We start from the raw sequence: 20177 nt of genomic DNA, 5'->3' as shown, positions 1-20177 counted from the left end.
TTGCATAGACATTTTGTGGTCGAGTGTGATGCATGTGGAGATAGGTTAGGGGCTGTTTTGAACCAAGAAGGACATGCAGTGGCTTTCGAAAGTCGCCGCCTGCAACATGGGGAATTGTATTTGCAGGTTTATGAGAAAGAGTTGTTAGCCATAGTCCATATAGTATCATTTCCATGTGTCGATTTCGGCAAATCCATAATGAAATCCATAGCAATGCTTTCCCATGGTTCTTGTGGAATGGGTAAGGGCTGAAGCAAACCAGGTGTCTTGTGTCTATCAAACTTGACTTTCTGACACACTATGCACTCCCGCACATAAGCTTCAATATCCCTGCAGCAGCTGGCCAAAAGAAATATCTTTCCAAAGCCTGTGTAGTAGCCAGAATACCACGATGACCAGCGTATGGCGGAGCATGACACTCTTCCATAACCTTTTGGCGTAATTCACGCACTACACAAATATGATTCTGCATCATCAGAAAACCCATCTCTAATCGAATAAGATGGGACATCAGTACCATCATTCAAATCAGCCCAAATAAGTTGAAAATCTGTGTCCAAGGCATACATATCTCGCATTCCTAATAAGTCCTGATGATAGACGGTAGTTACGGCATGCACTTGAGGTCTGCATGACAAAGCATCCGCCACCAAGTTCTTCTTGCCCGGGGTATGCAAAATCTGAAAATGGAACATGGACAAGAAGTTTGCCCACCTTAGATGCTTTTGTTCCCATTAACCACATAATCACTTAACATGTTGAGAATTTGAGGTGAAGTATGAGATAAAGTTGTGGTGTTAACCTCAAGAGCTACAATTGCATCCAGGTTTGATGTGCCATCCTCCGCAACACCAAGAACACTTAAAATATGTGTATTTGCATCTATGACAACCTGCAACTTCACACGCCTCTCCTCACGCACATCACCACTTACTTAAAGTGTATGCAATTCCTGTGGTGCATCCCTTAGGTGTGGCTAAGCAGAAAAAGGCAGCTGACAAACACAGGCGAGAAGTGGTTTTCAAGGAAGGTGATTGGGTATTACTTAAGTTTGAGAAAGCACGTCTTCGGAAGCGGCCAGGTAAAGAAGGCCGATTTCCTAAACTTTCAAACAGGTATTACGGGCCATTGCACAAAATAACTGAAGTGGCATATAAATTGGTATTGCCCGATCACTGGAAAATACACAATGCCTTTCATGTCAGTTTGCTGAGGCGTTATGGGGGACCACCTCGTATGGAACCAATTTTGGAAGATCCACCAGAAGTGGATGAACTTGAGGAGGTATTGCAACCTGAGCAGATAGTTTTTCATAAAGAGCGCAAGCATGCAGGTGGCAAGCTAGTGTGCAGGTATCTTGTGAAGTTTAAAAACTATTCGGCTATGGATGCAAAATGGATGGACGAGGATTATTTTGCGGATTATCTGGAGCTTCTGAAGGCCTACTTGGAAGCTTTTCAGTTGCAGTCCACTGTTTAGAAGCTGGGGGGAATGTCACAAAATTCTTTACAGCTTCTATTTTCCTATTGTTCATGTGTGGCATGTGGAGCCGGACATGACATACATGTATGGCTGGCGTAGCCTGACATGGTGTATCTGTGTGGCATATGGAGCCTGACATGACAGTACATGTATGGCCGCTATAGCCTGACATGATAGTACATGTGTGGCTTGTGGGGTCCATAGTTGTTTCTCGTACCAGTACGAACCCATTCGTACGGTACGGTTCGTACAGTACGGTACCGTATGATATCGTACGATACGAGCTTTTTTTTTTTTCTCTTTCCTTCCCTCCCCAACTTTGAAAAAAAAATTCCAAATGCTTTAAAAAAAATATAGAAACTCTACTTAACGAAGAGCCCAAATGCCCGCAATACTTCGTAACTTTCGTGTCCACTCAATATTCCATATGGGGTTGTTGAGAGACCTAAAAAATTTGGCAAGGTAGACTGGTAGTGTATACTTGATTGGTAGGATGAGAGAATCTTGCTACATCACTTGGAGATCCTTGGTATAGGTAGGCTAGACAGTCAGATTCTCAAGTTATGTACGAGGGAGAAGATTTGGACATGGCCATTTTGATCTAGAAAGGAGTCCCTAAACCTATCACCCTAGATGCACTGCTCGTATTTGTGCAAGGATAGTCCCCAAGTCATAAACGCTACACTGGAAGACCTTTGGTATTGCATTACCCATCCAGATTCTTTTTTGGAGACAATCGGGAGATCCATATCCATGTTTTGGTTCCTCAAGCACTGTAGACTCCTCCCCCCCCCCCCCCCCCCCCCCCCCCCCCCCTCTAACCTTCCCTCACATTCAAGCTTGAAGCTCCATAGGTTGTAAGTGCAAAAAAAGAAAAAAAAATTGTATTTTATCGTATGGAATCCGAAAATTTCATATCGTACCAAAAATTCCCGTACGGTATCATATTTTCGTACTGTGACAACTTTGGTGGGGCCTAACATGGTGTACATGTATGGCTCATGGAGCTTGACATGATGTAATTCTCTGGGACTAGCTATCTTAGAGATCTTTTGTATTTATGTTCAGGGAAGGTTCTAGAAGGATTGTGAGCCTTGGACATTTTATTGGATACAACTGAGCAGATGGGTGTTTCTTCCAGTCTAGCTACAGTCATGTGAGTGCATGACTTTGATTTTATCTTTGGATGACTTGTATTGTTTGCCTGGACAATGCTTGATATTTTTGCTTGCGTTGTCCATGGGGCCGGGGATGCTTGGGCACCCTGTGGACATGTATGTGCACACCCATTTGGGACTGACAGGTGGTGTACATGTGTTTTGCAGTGGTAAGTGTACTCAAAACCCAATTTACAGCTTTACGTTTTCACATACTAATAAATATGGGTGCAGGTTCACACACACTTAATAAGTGGCCGGACAACTTGTAAAATGTACACACTGGATGGGACTTATTTAATACATGTGGCAGCCATAAGGTGGGCACTGGACTTTATTTATATCCACTTCTAGTAGGCGCCCCCTTTTTGGATCCAAAAAGCACACGTTTGAGCTATTTCCAGTGGGGAGCCTTTATTACTAGCAGAAAACTCAGATTTGGAGCATGCGCCTGCTTTTCTGGGTGCATGGGAACTGGTCGACCAGTTTTTGCAGCTGTGGGTAGCCTTTTTTCACCATCCATTGTGACGGAAACCATCCAGGTGTATGGTAGAAGTTGGTCGACTACTCCTGGGCTGCTGGCCGCCTGTTTACAGCTCTTAAAAAGCTGCTGGTCAGGGCACACAAGAGGGGAGAAAGCTGGCCGACTTGAGGGAGAGTCGTCTTTTGCTGATCGGAGTCTTCCTGGAATGTGTGCTGCTGCCAGTCGACCCTTTCTGTGGCTTCTGAGAGCTGGTCAACTGTTGCTAACAGCCCTATAAGGCTGGTCGACTTGTTCGATGAGCTAGATAGGAGGAAGATGAAGATGTAGAGCTGTCCCGGGATGATGTGGGAGTGCTATGGGCTGTCCATGGTTGTCCTACATATGCTTTATGCCGGGAATGCTCTCTTGTGCTGAGGATCATCAACAAATTTTGCTTGTTTTTGTTTTGGTTTCATATTGTATTGGAAGAGACAGGTGCTAGCTAGTGGATAATCCCTGGGCACCCGTGAAGTTGTATTTGGAAGCAGACTCCTTTTTGCTAATCTAACCATAAAGAGGGAGGGGGGGGTCAGCCCATCCTCTAGCCCCTAGTGTGGTGTACTGTGTAGATGTGCCATCTCTTTTTGTCTAGCATCCTTATATGTATTTTCAGTTTTCATGATTGATAAGATTTTCCGTGTACAGCTGCCCTTCCTTTTACATTTAGGGGAAGTTTTGGACTACTTTTGGGCTGCCTAAGCATGTGTTGAGATTTTTTAGCCCCATATGAACACATCGAATGGATTTGATGACATAATTTCTGGTCTTGCAAAAGGCTGGTTGATGGGAGTAATTATGAGCCTATAAATAGTGGGTCAGATCTCAACATTCAAAATTTGATATGCAAGCCTCAGCATCAGGAGTTACCAGCCCCAGCACAACAAGTTTCAGCTCTGTACATCTTTGGAGCAGCAAGTACAATCAAGTTGTAGGCACCAATAGTTTAACAGAGCATTTTGTAGTCCAGATGCAGTCTAGCTTTGACCAATCATTGTAAATATTCATTCGTGTAGTAACCTACTATGAATTAGGAAAATCTCTTTCCTTCTTTCTGTATGTTTTCAGTTCGTGCATTTTAATTAGTGTTTACTTAGTGTTAATTGCAGCACATAATTAGCATGCTTCGACAAAGCATGGTACATCAACCTTACATTTTCAGTTGTTCATAAGGAGCAGTGCAAGTCAAGCCACCTTGTTTGTACTACTTGAGTGACAAGATGTTTCTATGTGTGATTTGAAGGCAGGGCAATTGGCCGAGAACATATCAAAGATTATTGATATACAATTTGCAGAAAAGGTTGACATGTCAGAGATGCAGGTAATCATTAGCATCTGGGAACATTTATCCCAATGCTCTACTTTGCAGTTTTGTTTCAAAAACTGTGTTGTTGACTTGTTTGACCTTTCATTCTGGCAGGATGAGTTTTCAGTTGTCATAACAAGGGCACTAGCGACTTTAGTTCAAGGTTTGGAGACCAAACTTGAGGCTGAGCTAGCTGCCATGTCACGCATGGCATGGGCCACTGTGGAAAGTGTTGGAGATCAATCTGAGTAAGTTGATCAGAGTCTCTCAATTCTACACACTTTTCCATAATTGCATTGTTTTGCCAAGTCTGGGTATGTACGAGTTGCTCATCACCTTTCAGCAGCACAAACCAGTTTTATTTGTGGAAAATGCTAGCTTTCTCATGCCTGACATGCTAAGCATAGAGCTTGCAGAAGAGGTTTCTATATTATTGTAAAAGTGAAAAGTTCTTGCTACTTGCAGTCCAGCTGCTTAGAGGAATATCCTGATTATGCTGAAGACACTTGGTCTCGTTTCTGAGGGACTTCTTTTCAGAAGCGCTTCTGCTTAGAGGAATAGCCTGATTATGCTTCTCTACCAATGACAAAAAGATTTCCTTTTTCTTTTCTTTTTTTCCTGCTTTTTGTCTCCATTGATCTCTTATTCTTTGATCTCCTTTGTTCTAACAGTTTACACAGGTAACTTTAACACACAACATCCTGGCTACTGCCATGCTTGTTGGCACGGCTCCTTCCATGCTTGTTGGCAGAGCTATGCACATAAGGGGATGCACCTAAATTTCACACATTGCTAACTAGGTGTTGACTAGGGGAAACAAGTGGTTTGTGTTGTGCATGTAAGTTGGAAGTGGGAGTTAAGTAGATGTTGACCAAGGTAAAGGAGTGGTTTGAGTTGTGCATAGAAGTTGGAACGTGATTTGATGTGTGTCAGTTGGGGAGTTTTTCTTTTTCTTTTTCTTTTTTTGAGTGCAGAAAGGAGACTTCTATTAAGTATGAATAAGCCATACAAAATCACAGCTAGAAGCCAGAACAAAAAATCCTCATCCAAGACTGTAGGGTGATCTCGAGAGAGTCTTGTGGGGGTCGATGGGAAAAAGATCCCTTGATCCCACTCCCTCTCATGAAAACAGTGCGCTTTGCTTGCGCAGATCTGGATGGTCAATAGCCTCCGTGCATCTAGCTCTCCAGATCTGCCATGCTGTAATACTGGCAATAATCTCCCAACTGGTGTCAATCCTCTGTCTAGGGGGTGTATAATCAGAGTGAGGAACATCTTGCAATAAACCATGCTGGGCAATACCTCTACGAATGAAAAAAACAGAATCTGTACCACTGCCCTCATAAAAAAGTTGCGGACCGGACTGGGAGAGCCAAGCAATTGCCCCCCAAGTCACATGCATGGCTCGGCCACTCAATTTGCCCATAAGTTGGGCTACAGGACCCCAAATCTGCTGTGCAATGCTGCACCCCCATAGACAATGTTGTACGGACTCAGAATCTGCCGCACATCTAGGACAGGAAGGTGCTACACCGAAAACTGATCTCCACTGATTGGTGGGGAGACCACCATGTAAGAATAACCAAAAGAAATGAGAGATCTGGCTCCTTCTAACGGATAACCTACTTCTAATAGCCCTCTCATGGGCAATGACCTTGAGTCTCTTAAGTAAGGCCACAAGAAGTAGGATCTTTCTCAGCACAAAACTTTAAAACTCAAAATTGCACAATAATAGAAATAGAGAACAATACTATTTTACTGATGTGATACAATAAATAGCATTAGCCCCACCTCGTAGGGAGTAAACTCTCAATGATGCCTAATGGTTTGTGTAGAGAAGGGGGCTAGCCGTGTATCTAGATAGGCTTGTATACGCGGGGCGGCCATGACATGGCCATGTAGATCGGTAGTCATAGTTGGTGCTACCACCATTCACGGTGTAGATTCCATACGTAGAAACTGCTACACATTGCTATGTCGTTTTTCCACATCCAACGGCATCTAGGCTCATCTTGGGTATTGGTTAGGATCTGCAATGTGAGGACAGGGTCTCCAAGGTTAAAGTCTACCTGCTCCATGTGTGTGGACAGTTATGGGATAACAGTCCAATTTAGCATGTAGCCTATTTGGTAGTGTGTCAAATCTAAACTAAGTGGTCTCTAAACCATTTGGCCTCCTGGGCCACCATCTCGTGTGAATATTTTTTGGCGTCTTGGCTGCTTAAGCCCCTTGCAACAATTAAGCATGAACAAACATAGACACTGGCATCTATGCAAATTGATCCAAGCATACATTGTATGTGCAATATAGTCACTCTTGTTCTTTGTTCTCCTTCTCTCTCAACCCCTCTCTCTATCTACACCACAACCATCTTTCATCCTCCTTAGCTTAGGCTTGACAACCCTAATCCTAAAAACTAAGAAATGGTATTAGAGCCAAATTCAATAACTGCGTTTTTTTTCTTCCTCTGTTCTCAACACCTTCCATTTTCTTTTGCTCAGTGCATTTCACTCTGATCACCTAGTGTGGCCTTCTTGTCGCCACCTGCTGCCATTGGAGCCGGCTCGCCTCCACCGTCGTTCTCCCTTACTTGCTTTGCTGTATGTGGCAGCACTAGTGTTGAGAGCTCTTTCAATCGCCATCTTCTGCCTGCTCAGCTGCGTTGGCGCCAACTTCACCTGTCCGGCCCCGCCACTCATAGTGGCTCAAGGGCCGAGAGAGCAACCACCGCCTTCTCACCCAGTCTGAAGCACCACTGCCCTTAGACCACCACCCGAGTCCCTCTGTGCCAATTTTCTGCTTCTGTTCGCAGGTCCAGCTTACCATCTTCCATCGAGCATCTCCCTTGGCTCTGCTCCGATTGTTGGCTTGACCTGCCTCTTGTGTAGGTGCTTTCAAGCTTTTCTCTTTCTGTGGTGTTCTTCCAGAGTGGCCTCTCCAGTCCATATGTGATCTCCAGGAGCATCAGGTACAACATCTCTATTGCCTATCGTGGCCCAAGTTCCCGTCTTGCTGGTCGTCTTCACTACTCTGTGCCTCACTAACCCAACTGTACAAGGACCTTAGCATCAAGTATTCTCCAGAAATCAGGTGAAAATCACAAATTAGAATATCTGCACACTTGAAAATTTGGGGGTTTTCAAAAAACTAGGGCAGATTGGCCAAATTGATGCCCTTCCATCAGTAGAAATTTGGGGCTTTCCTGAATTTTGCCCTTTGCATCAAAAGTGAAGCCTATGCATAAAACAAATTTGGGGCTTTTACAAATTAAAGCTTTCTACATTGAATTGAAGCCCCCATAGTGCCATGGAAGGTGCGGTAGCCTGGAACTGCCGGAAGAGACCGGTCTTTATCGACAAACACTCAAGAAGACATTAAAACTTCCAAATTTTACTTTTTCTGTTTATGTGTGAGTCATGGGTTCTCGGCCCAGTGAGTCCCCCGAAATGTGAGTACATAATCCCCCTGTGTATTTTTTCCCTTATATGTTTGTATGGCATTGATTTATGAAAGGCCCCATGTTCTCTATTAACCTCGTTTGGAGTGAGGGAGGTTTATTTGAGGGCTTATGTATGTTGTTGCTATCGATGGAGCTCCCATGAATCAAGCCTGGCAAGTGAGTTCTAGGATGTGGGTGCCATAGTCTCCTAGACCTCCGAGTCTCTATGCGACCATGCTCCAACTTGGAGCGTCTGAGCCATGCTTATTCGCAAGGTTGTATACTTGGTTGAGCCTTTGACCCATACTCGGACTTAAGCCACTAAGTTGGCGTAGGGAACATCTTTGGTTGGAGATTTGGTATAGTCTTGAGGCCATCATAGAACATGGTAAATGTCTTCTCAGATCATTTCCACCTTTGCTCCGAAGGGGGGTTTGTTGGGTATTTGGAGCTTCACGTGTGTATCCATCGTGTTTGTGTTCCCCTCTTTGTGTACCCACTTGTGACTATGTGAACAACCCCTAAAAGGGTTGTGTGTGTGTAATCTTATTCATGTGTATGTGCTTAGGTGTAAACACGTGCTTAGGTGTAAACACCCCCTTACATTTGGATAACATAAGTGTCCACATGTGTGTGTGTGTGTTTGACATGTGTCCTATGTATGTGTCAAAAGATAAGGCTACTTTCTGGCCTACAAAAAGCATTGTGCTTTGTAAGTTCTACAAACTAATCCAAGCACTACATTGTACATGCAATACAATCTCTCTTATGCTTTGTTCTCTTTCTCTACCCCCTCTGTATATCTACATCACATCCATGGACAGCTTTCAACCTCCTTAGCTTAGCCTTGAGCAACCCTAACCCTAAAAGCTAAGACTTAGTCGGATTCCTTGGGTGAATACCTTCTTGGTAGCTGAGATATGGACTGACCTCGATCTTTCTCTTCAAGGGAGATCGTTTCTTCCGAAGGATCTGGCAGCTCGTTCAAACCGGCAGCAGCTCAAGAGATCTAGGAAGTCGGGATGCCTAGATGAGCCGTTGCCGAAGAGAAGGTAATTCAACACTATTCCATTCACAATGGATTGTTAATGCAAAAAGATAAAATCTGTGTGCCAGACGTCGATGACACGATTCTCTTGGAGTGTCATGATGTTTCAAGTGTAGGGCATTCATGCATTCAGATAACTCTTGCGTTAGTTAGGAGATATTTCTATTGGCCACAGATGGGGTCGTATGTGGAGGATTATGTGAAGAAGTGTGGAGGATTATATGAAGAACTAAAACTAGTGCCAAGTGAACAAGGCTGATCGCCTTAGCAGGGCGGTTTACTTTATCCTCTAGAAATTTCAGAGCCCAATGGCAAAGTATCTCGATAGATTTTATCGTTGGTTTACCACGAACGAATAGGAGGCATGATGCTATCTGGGTAGGCATGGATAGATTGACCAAGATGATCTACGATTAAGAGTCATGAACTGGTTGCTTATTTTGCAGAGCAGTTATACAGGCTTTATGGCTTGCTTGAAGAGATAGTCAATGATCGCGATCCTGAGTTCACTGCAGGATTTTGGTGGGCAGTATTCGCTAAATTGGAAACTAGGTTAAGCATGTCTTCCTTTGATCATCTGGAGAGTGACGGTCAAACTAAGCGTACTAATTAGACTTTGGAGGACATGCAAGGGGCCTTTGTTTCAAAAAGGCAGTTGGAGCAGGAAAGGTACCTTTCAAAAATTGAATTCGTGTACAATAGTAATAAGCTTTGGCAATAGGCTTGAGTCCTTTTATGCTTATGTACGGTTTTCAACCTTGGTCAACATTGGGTAAGATCCAAAATTAGCAGGCAAGAGATTTCTTGTTGGATATGCAAGAGATGCTTAACCTTGCCAGGTAGAGTGTAATGACGGCTCAGGATCAAGCTGAGACTTATGCTAACCGAAAAAGATCTCCCAGGGTCTTCGATGTAGGTACTTGGGTATACTTGAGAATACCTAAGGATTCTAGTACTATGCGTATGGGGAAACATTACAAGCTATCTTCCAAGTTTTGAGGTCCGTTGAGGATCGAAAGGAAGATTAGTGATGTTGCGCAGAACTTTTCCTCGGTTCATCCTACCTTTCATGCCAATATATTGAAAGCACGATTAGGCGATTCCGACACGGTTGTTCCTATCAGGAATTAGTTCAGGAAGAGTGAACTGAGTATATTCCCCGAGAACCCCGAAGTGGTTTGGGATCAATGTTCTAAGCATTCAAGACATTCTGCTTATGATGAGTACTTTATTAAGTGGAGGGAAGGACATGAGAGGGAGGCTAGGTAGGAATCTGTGAGGAATCTCAAAGCCTGATTCCCTGGCTTCATTGCTGAGGGCATAAATGGTCATTATTGGGGGGAAGTATGCTACGTCCAAGACATGTGCACACTAGCGGAGGGTCAGATTGGAGGACATGTACGCTAGAAAAGAAGTTCACGCTTGCATGTCACATGTCAAACAAACATGTGTAATGCATCATGCACTGTTGTATTGGGTTAGACAGAAGTATGAGTCCGAACTGTGTCTCGCAGAAACTCCATTATAAAATGTATGAGTTAAATCAAAACCTATGAACTGGTGACAAATCTATTGCATTTTTTATGCAATATTTATTTAGTGTGGCAAGATATTTCATTTTTACTTTGAATATAGAATTCTAGATTGCCACTTGCTGGGAACATAGAACGAATCTTGCAAGATTCCTATAGATATCATCGTGGGATGCTTTTGGACATGTTTTGAAGGTGCTTAAGTTGTTCTAAAGGTATCCACTTTCCATGCCTGCATGATTTTCTTGCTGTCACTATGCCATCCATTTTCACAATCGATGAGGTGGTGAAGAAAACATATGCTTAATAATTTTAGTAGGCAGCAATTTATTGCGTATTGTATGCATTCTTTATGAAGTGTTGCAAGCTTCTTCATTGCTGCTTTGAGTCAGAAGGTGCAAGGCAAGGTGATAATTACTTGTTGGGTCCCCCTCTTTTCTTCCAATGGTTATGCCAAGATTATATTATATTTTTGACTAGTTGGAACTTGACTAAATGTTGTTCCTGGTTATCTACAGATACGTAAATGGTATCAGTTCTGTACTTTCAAGCAGTGTTCCTGCTATTGGTGCCCTTCTGTCCCCTTTGTACTATCAGTTTTTCTTAGACAAGGTAGGAGCTTGTCCCTTCTGGGCAGTGATAATCAATTTGTTACTTGTTGCTTATTTTCAAGGAAGGAGCTTTACCTATAAGCAGATATACATGCTGCCACTCATTCTAATCATATATGCTAAAGTGTGTGGAGACAATAATCAGCCCATACTCCTTACATGTGGTTTTGGTGCAGCTAGCAGCATCTTTTGCCCCACGTTTTCATGTCAATATCTACAAATGTAAACGAATTTCTGAGACAGGAGCACAACAGGTTTGAATAAGAAACCCCTCGTAGAGTTGACCAGTTGTGGCTGTTAGTTCATGAGTGTGCATGTTGTTTGTTTTTGTACTTGCAGGTAACTGATTGATAGAGGCACCTCTTTCTATGTGCTTTTTTTTGTTTAGATGTTGCTGGATACACATGCTGTGAAAACACTGTTGCTCGAAGTCCCCTCTCTTGGTGGTCAGGTCTGTATGCATATCAATTTCCTCGTATGGTTTTTTAGGCCAGGCTTCCTCTATTGGACGTGTTGCTAAATTATTCTTATGTGCCTTCTTGGTAAATGCAGAATGCTGCCTCTGCAAGCTACAACAAATTTGTTGGCCGTGAGATGGGCAAGGCAGAGGCTCTTTTGAAGGTTTGTGTCTTTTGTATGCAAAATGAACATGTGAGTGAGGATGCATGCATGTATGTGCACTCATTTTTACATGCACACATCATCATGAGTACTGGCCCTTGTGTCATCACACGTATTGAGTCTTAAAAGCGGCCAGATCTCTCTCAAAATAGTCCTCTTCTTCTGGGTTGATGAGTGCACCATCTTTGCTTGTATTGTGGATACTGTGAACAAAAGAGAGGTAGGAGGACTAGTCTAAATGTAGAGAGGAGACCTAATCTACACAACAAAAGAGAGAAGTAAGGGGCTACATCTTGAAAATACTGAAATAAACAAGAGGAATTAACTCAGCAGCACGAAGAAATTTTTGCATTACTTGGGGCCTTAAATAGTCAAAGAATTACAAGAGTATTTCATAAAGTGATTCCCTAACTTCTCTCCAGTTCTAGAATCTCCGTTGATCGTCTTCGTCATCCCATGTGATCCCATGTGATGTTGACATGATTGTTACCTCATTTCCGTTAGGGACCATTCACACATACCTCTTCCTTAGTATTCCCAACAAAACAAAACCCCCCGGAAAAGGGGTAAGATGAGCTGTTTGTACAAGGAGAATTTTCATCTTTACTTTAAGTTTGAACAGAATTCTCGAGAGCAGAACTTATTAAAGCAAGTGACGAGAATAAACTTGGAGTATAATAGGATCTGCCCTTAAAGACGGGACTTCCCACCTATCAAAACAAGGTATGCATAGACTGCCTCAGTTTCCATATCCACCACTGGTACTACCACCTCAACCTGTTCCTCCAGGCACAAGACCTAGTGCCCACCTATCAGAACCCTTTACCACGAGGTATGTATAGACGGCCTCAGTTTCCATATCCACCACCGGTACAACAATACTCGGTGACCTTGCCTGTAGAGAGAGAGAACCAGGAATAGGAGAGTTGCGAGTTTTATGATCAAAACCATATGAGTAGCAACCGTATGACCCCTATGGGCATCGTGAACAGGCGTTGCCACTATGCCTCTTTGTTTGAAGCCATGGTGCAACAAAGAGCAAGAGATCTCAACAATATGGTGTGTAGGCTACCGATCCAATGCTTTCGATGCAAAGTTCCTCACCGCATTTTTGTGGAGTTTGAGAAGGTGGCAGGCTTTTCCAAACACAATATTCTCCGCATCACAAAATAACACCCTTTTACATACAAGGAGACAGTTCAGTGATGCTTGAAAAAGCTTGTGAGAATTCTTCTCCTTATGTAAAAACACATGTATTCCAAGCTTGTAGCATGTGGAGATAATCAGCTATTTGAGTACTTTTGTTACTATTGACTGAGAGGCTGATATGTATGAGTGGAAACCTATACGGGAGTTTGGTTTATGAATGATATGTAGAAGTAAAGAACGAGGGGTCGACTGCATTGTGTCTCTGCATCCTTTTCTTTCCTACCCATGAGTATTGGCACAATGGAGCGAAAATGGTTGAAAACAGGATGACACAGAGGCTGGGGTTCTTAGCACCAAGACTAAGTGGAAGACTAGAGATTTTGCTAGCACGACATCCATAACTCAGGTATATACACACGTTTTTGCATTTTTAGACTACTCATTGTCAGCATCAGTCAAGACTGGGACAGCTCAGAGGATGGCAAAGAAAAGATGCCCAGGGACAGATCATACACCTCAGGCCTTATAAAAGAGCAGTTCTAAACACCTCAGGCCTTATATAAGAGCAGTTCTAAACGGCAGCAAGTGTTGTTTGACAGTGTCTTAGAGTGTCTACATGATTTTATCATTTTAATAAGGACATAATTAGAATCAGCCATGTTTTTCTCCCACTGGAGTAATACTTATACTGATATAGCTGCTGTCTTGAGCAGGTGATTTTGTCACCAGTAGAATCGATTGCAGACACGTACCGTGCCTTGCTGCTGGAAGGGACTGCAGCTGACTTCCAACGGTTACTTGACTTGAAGGTTCTTGCCTCAAAAGGATAATTCTGTTCTTTTAGTCTTGGTCTCAAAGGTGTATCCCTGAAGAGTACTACAGGGAGAAAGACTGGTGAGCATTAATCTTTCTTTTCTCTGCAGGGCTTGAAGAAGTCTGAACAACAACCGCTTCTTGATTATTTCAATCGGCGTGGCACAAGTGGAGCTGCTCCAAGTAGCCCATTACCTTCTGTAGCCCCCATTGTTGCCATGACTTCGTCCACACCGCCCACCCCTGTCACCCCCACTGCTGTCAATATTGCAAGTAGAGATGCAATGATGGCACGAGCAGCTGCACTGGGGAGGGGAGCTATGGCACAATCTGCTGCTGCTGCAGCAGCTGTGTCTAGTACAGGTTTGAAAAGGATCTTTGCTTTGGCAGAGTCTGCGAAGGAAGGGGCTTCAAAGAAGGAGGGAACATTTAGGAAGCTATTCAACACATAACAATCAAGCTATGATACTGGAATCTTGGAAGACCCCATTAGTATGCTGAGTCCAAGCAGAGCTGTAAACAATGCCGAAGTGTAGAGGCAATGACAGTCTGAAGCTAGGCACAGACTGATGTGAAATTTGGAGGCCTTCTCATACTTGATTCAGAGATGCTTCAGTTGTTCTCTACACCACCTGCCCGAGGGATATTTGGCTTACAGGAGCTGAGCTTGCACCCCCCTGACAATTTCAATGGAGTCCACACCTATCTTTGTAGTCATGTATGTAGTTAAAGAGCGTACATTTTTGAATCAGATGGCCAATGGGCACTTCTTTTGTGTGATCTAGTTTGTTATTTTGAATCAGCGCTTCTTTATGAAAGATTTATGGTGGAAGGAGTTGTTCATATGGATATTGCATCAATGGAACCAAGCTTTCTGATTGCACAATCACTCGGCAGCATGACATAAGACTGCACGAATCACCTTTTTCTTGGGGGGGGACCAAGAAAATGGACTTACATTAAGATGACCAAATCACAAAACATTCCAGGATAAAGTCCTGTAAAAGCCTGGTACAAAATCATGCAGAAAAGAAGTGAGGCAGTTGTAACCAATTCAGAGAGCGGAAATGCCATTTCGGCCTCATCAGAAAGGCCATGATCTTACTTTCTCATGAAGGATGGCTTCCTGACCACTATGGTGATTGAGGAGCCCTGAATCCGGCCCCATTTAGCCATAAGGTATCGTACCAGATTAATGAGTGTGACTGAGGCATAAGTCCAAGTCACATCTTCATCTGGATCTCAAGATCTGCCATGCAGTAAGACTGGTAATGAGGTCTATGAATTGATACCAGTCCTACATTTAGGGTGAAAGGTTGAGGGACTTGGAAGTTGGGGGATCAAATGGCCCTATTCGACTTTGCTCCTTTGTACAGAAGCTGAGGACCTAATTTTGTAAGCTAGGCCATAGATCCTCAAGTGATGTAGCAAGTCCCTCTTCTTATTTTGCCAATCAAGTGTGTGATGTTTTGCTAGATCCTCTAGGCTCTCTGTAACCCCTTATGCAATGATGAGTTGGCTCTAAAGCTCTGAAGCATTGCAAGCACCTTGGATCTGCACCTAAGGTCTGTCTCAACTGTTGATTGAGAGTCCACTGTGTTGGAAGAGCTGGTACTCCACAATCATCTCCAGCGTGCGTGGGTAATTTGATGCAGAAGGTCTACCAAAGTGCTGTCTAAGTGGGTATCCACATCAGGAAGGGATTGTTTTGTTGGGAGATACTACATCAATTTATCACCATTCTAGTGGATCCTAGGGTAGGTGTTCGAGAGGACATCCACCATAAAGCCAAAGACACCATGGATTTGCCAATGACGAGGGGAGAGGATCTATGTGCCAATGGCTTTCACTGAAGCCAACCACTTTGATCGTATGGTGTAGATCATCCTTGATCGGCTCATGCTCTGTCAGTCTAACTTGTCTTTTTACCCCTCTTAATCCATTTGAAGCCACCCTCATGGCATATCTACATCACTAGCCCAAAATCCAATGGAATTGTGCCAATTGGTGAGTGTACCTGCTGCAAGGCAACAGTCTTCCAAAGCTTTTCTGAAGCATTGTAAACCGTACTCAAGAAGTTCCTCCCATCAAATCCGATGGAAAGATGATGTCCTGTAAGTGCAGAAGAAGGTGTTCTTCAAGGTGGCCCAGTCCGCAAAGTGGTCGGTTGGAAATTGTCTAAACCACTTGTCTGCAGAGCCTTGTAGAGTGGACAGAGAGTACCAAGACGGTGTCTTCTTGCTCAAGGCCTTGGCTCTTGTATGTAGAGATGAACCGCCGAATGTGGTCATCTACGTCTTCAGTGGATGATCCTTTGAACGTTGGAAGCTTGACATTGACTCAGCCCAGCAGCATGGAAAGGGGTTCCATGCCAGGAGGATTGGCTGGACTAGGAGGATTGGCTTGGCCTCCAGCATTGTTACCGAAGGTGGGAAATCACCAAGGTTATTGTCTACGAGGGAAGTAAATGACTCATCGCCTCAGCTGCAAAGAAGGAAAAAGGGCAAGTGTGCAGCCTAGGTGGATGGATCTGGAAATCTTAAATCTGTCCCCTTGACCACCCTGAGCGAGAACCTAGTTCTGGGCGTGAGTGGTGTAGTGAAGGGACATCTTGGATCCACTACTCAGAGAAGCCTATATGCTATGGATTTCTCTCCACAATCCTGTCATAGGCCTTATCAAAGTTAAGCAGGAGAATGACTGAATGGCCACATTCAAATGCTTGCCAAAATGAGAAGCTGTTATCAAATATGCTTTTGCACTGTACAAATCCTGTCCAAGAGTCATGTATGAGGTGAGGGAGAAGGGGTTCGAGTCTCAATCTTACTGTTGTGGCCATTATTTTATAGGCAATGCCAAGAAGGGTAATATGCCTCCATTGGGTAATGAGTATCTGTACCCTTCTTTATGACTGAGTTCCTCACCTCAAAGGGGTTGGAGTCTCAATCTTACTGTTGTGGCCATTATTTTATAGACAATGCCAAGAAGGGTAATATGCCTCCATTGGGTAAAGAGGGTCCTGTACCCCTCTTTGTGGATGAGATGACTGAGTCCCTCTGAGAGGAAGGGAAGCGTGACACTGCTGTCCCAAATCTCCTAAAAAGGTTGAAGTGATGGTAGCCCAAATGGAATCCTAGTGAGTAATGAAAAAATGCCATCAGCACCTGGGTACTTTCCTTTTGGTGGTAAAGCAAGGAAGTATCATCCTAACTCCTTTGTGAAGGGGGCATCCAAGTGTGTCGTCATCTCTGTGCTAGGCATATACTTCCAGACTTTGTGCTGAGCTCTACATCTAGTTGAAAAGGAGGGGTTAACTGTGTAGAGAGAGGAGGAGAAGTCAGTGGCAACTAAATAACTAGTTGGGAGTAGAAGTCAGTGGCAATCTACCTAACTAGTTGGGACTGACTAGAGAACATCGTGAGAATCCTGGAGATGTTTACTGCTCTCCCTGCTAAGTCTCCCAAGATGGAGAAGGTGTTTATTGCATCTTCCATCAATCTGAGTCCAAAAAGCCTCTCTAGCATGATAATGGTGCTCTGATCTCTGATCAAGAAGATGCTGTTACTCCTGGCGTGCAAGAGTCAGCCTCTCATGACTCCACGGATCTGAGGGGTGCTCCTCCCTTCAAAGAGTATCCTGTCTGCATTTGTGAGCCTTCTTCTGTAGGACTGCTTGTTTAATCTCAGTCGCTACCGGATGGTACTGGTCACTGCTAAGTTAAAGCGCTATAGAGGAAGCTTGGAGTACAATCATTAACTTGATTAGAGCAGAATTGAGCATTCAAAACGTAACAATTTGCATACAAACAAATGAAAAGGAGACACAGGAGAGAGTAGACTGTCCTGGGTCCCTCTGAAGGGCCCACCATGAAGGTGTATTTTCTTGAATTACTGAATGTGCATTGGACTGACTGTGGCTGCAAATCAGCACCAAAAGCACTAACGCAGACGCGTGCAGAGCACCGGGAAGAGGGCTGTCCTTCCTGCTGTACTGCCATGCAGCACCTGGAGCTTGTGTTTTTCCTCTTATGTGCTGCGTTTCTGCAAACGCTGCTGGTTGCCCTGTTTTCAGACCTTCCTCCCTTGTGTTCGTGCTTGTGGGCTGCTCGTGGCTTGCTCACAACGTGGGCAGACTTGCAATGAGATTCATGGCTGGAGCACCTTTAAATAGGGACTTTGGGCTGAAGGACCTGGCCGACTAGGGCTGTATGCTGTCCGACATGCATAAGAGGACACAAAATCATATTAATGTTTTCCACACGTGTGCCTGTAGAGCTGGGTGCCCGATATGGCTTTCTGCCCACCCTTTGCCCTTGCCAATGGGCTGTCCACAGCCCATGCCCCCAAATAGCGACCATAAAATGTTGCTAGTTTCCATGCTACCGATAGGTTTACACATACAGGCTCCTCTACCTAGACTAATCACACTGACAGATGCTTATTCATTGGGCTGCTAACCTAATAAGTTCTCAGAACATCAATACGTCATTCAAGTGGGTTGCATCGATGTGTGGGACAAACAAGACTAACATGTGCAGGACATGCACTCATGAACTTCACACTCCTTTGGTGGCACACTGGTTGACATGTTGTGGCACTTTGAGCGGCCTCCCAGTTGTATTCTTGTTTGATTGCGGTAGTACTAAAGACTTCATTTCTAAGGGGCTTGCTCAACATGCTCACTTAGATTTGACACACCAGCAAACAAGACAGTAACCGGATTTAGTGACGAAATGTCTACAAATCAAGTTGCCTAGAGTGCAACACTGGAGTAAGGTGATTTTGACAATTTAAACCACATATTGAATGGAATGATAATTATTTATGGATCACAAAATGCTACCAAGGTCCACGACGAAACCGGACAATGCTCTAAAGTCTATTGTATCTAGTGTACAGGTTCTTATCTATACAGGGAGGTTTTTACTGTTGTTGATTTTGTTGGGTCTAGTGATGTGAGTTTTTTCGGGATCATGCATAGGCTATACCACATGAGAAACGCAAAGCTAGACGACCAAGAAATAGAAGCGCCTTGGGGGATGTCAGGACATCAAATGGCCCCAAGCAATTTCGTTTTCCACTTGAGCAAACAAAGACCACAATCCGGTAGATACCAAAGACCTAGACCTCAGTACCTCCCGACATTCCAGATGGGTACCATATGACAGCATTGCTATTCAATGCAAAAGACCCCTAAGAAACCGACGTAAGATTCTCTCATAAAGACCCCGCATTGTTGAAGGATTCTCCGCCGACATTGCCAACCTTGTCACCAAGCTAATAAGCATGAGGGGATGTCACGTGCATCTTGCACTTGGATGGCGTGAACACAATCGTACAAGTAAAGTGCAAGTCATGTGATTGGACATGTCGCACCTTGTGAGCCCTTGTCCATCCAAGGACGTGTCAACCATTGTCGACCACCTTGTCACCAAGCTAAGCAGGAGGGGATGTTACGTGCATCTTGCACTTGGATGGCATGGACACGATCGTACAAGAAAAGTGCAAGTCATGTGATTGGACACCTTGCCCCTTGTGAGCCCTTGTCCAAGGACGTGTAAACCATTGTCGACCACTTTGTCACCAAGCTAAGCAGGAGGGGATGTCATGTGCATCTTACAGTTGGATGGTGTGGACATGATTGTACAGGAAAAGTGCAAGTCATGTGTAACTAGACACCGTGCCCCTTGTTAGCCCTTCTTTCCATACTTGGAGTCCCCTCCATCTGATCGAAAAAAATGGGAGGTTCCCTCTTACGGAGGCTCTAGAACTTGAGGAGTTCCCTCTTACTGAGCTTCCAACTCCCTCTTACTGAGCTTCCAACTCCTAAGGGATTGCCTCCTGCAGTTCTGCCTCCTCACCCTAATGGTACTAACCATGGAGTCGGGTGGGGCAGGCTCTACTGGTTTGGGCTCGGCAACCACTACCTGGGTCACGATGTGGAGTAAAACTGATTAGAAAAATGTGGGGGAATAATAAAAAGAGAAAGTAGAGGCTCGAGGCAATGCAACCAATATGCAAGGGAATGATGAGAATCCCATCATATGCACAACCTAAACCCCGTCTTCTCTCAAACCCCTAATGCACTTGGCCAAATTAAAATTGCGGCAAGTCCACATGGTATGCTCCATTGTGTGCTCGCTTGGAGCTTCTGGTTTGGGGTGAGTTTGCGTGTGTTTGCCTTGGCTTAGAGCTCAAGGCTCCGGAAGCTTGGCCCAGTTGGGGTTTCCACCATGTGGGTATGGGTCTGGGTTTGGGCCTATGCACCCGCATTCCATGCCTTGGGTACTTGGGGCTTAATAGTCTTTTGCTTTCCAGCATTGTACTCCAGCACTCTATGCAAGTGAGAGCATCACCTTGAAGTCCATGAGCTGAAACATTTGCTCATCCCACTGGATTTGTGTGTCTAGCCCATACATGTCACCGCCAAATTTTCCTAACTGTAAGGCCATGTGAGTGACCTTGTTGGTAAACTTGAGGACTCATTGCAAACTCTGACG

The 20177-nt window shown here is 44.2% G+C and overlaps 1 protein-coding gene across 2 annotated transcripts in view; it reads left to right on the top strand.

The window, feature by feature from the left end:
* Positions 1-14521, top strand: part of HIT1 (Membrane trafficking VPS53 family protein) — an 88660-nt gene extending 74139 nt beyond the window's left edge. For both annotated transcript variants that reach the window (XM_086795341.1, XM_086795340.1), the window contains exons 18-25: positions 4403-4480; positions 4580-4713; positions 11003-11096; positions 11272-11349; positions 11484-11546; positions 11648-11716; positions 13579-13674; positions 13789-14521. In XM_086795341.1, coding sequence (XP_086651467.1) covers positions 4403-4480; positions 4580-4713; positions 11003-11096; positions 11272-11349; positions 11484-11546; positions 11648-11716; positions 13579-13674; positions 13789-14130 — 954 coding nt within the window. In that variant the 3' untranslated portion in view covers positions 14131-14521. The remainder of the gene's footprint in view (positions 1-4402; positions 4481-4579; positions 4714-11002; positions 11097-11271; positions 11350-11483; positions 11547-11647; positions 11717-13578; positions 13675-13788) is intronic.
* The last annotated feature ends 5656 nt before the right edge of the window (positions 14522-20177 follow it).

This window comes from Cibotium barometz, chromosome 62, assembly GCF_041138505.1.
Source record: "Cibotium barometz isolate CiBa-2024 chromosome 62, ASM4113850v1, whole genome shotgun sequence".
Classification (NCBI taxonomy): domain Eukaryota; kingdom Viridiplantae; phylum Streptophyta; class Polypodiopsida; order Cyatheales; family Cibotiaceae; genus Cibotium; species Cibotium barometz.
This window is presented reverse-complemented; position numbering and strand designations above follow the sequence as displayed.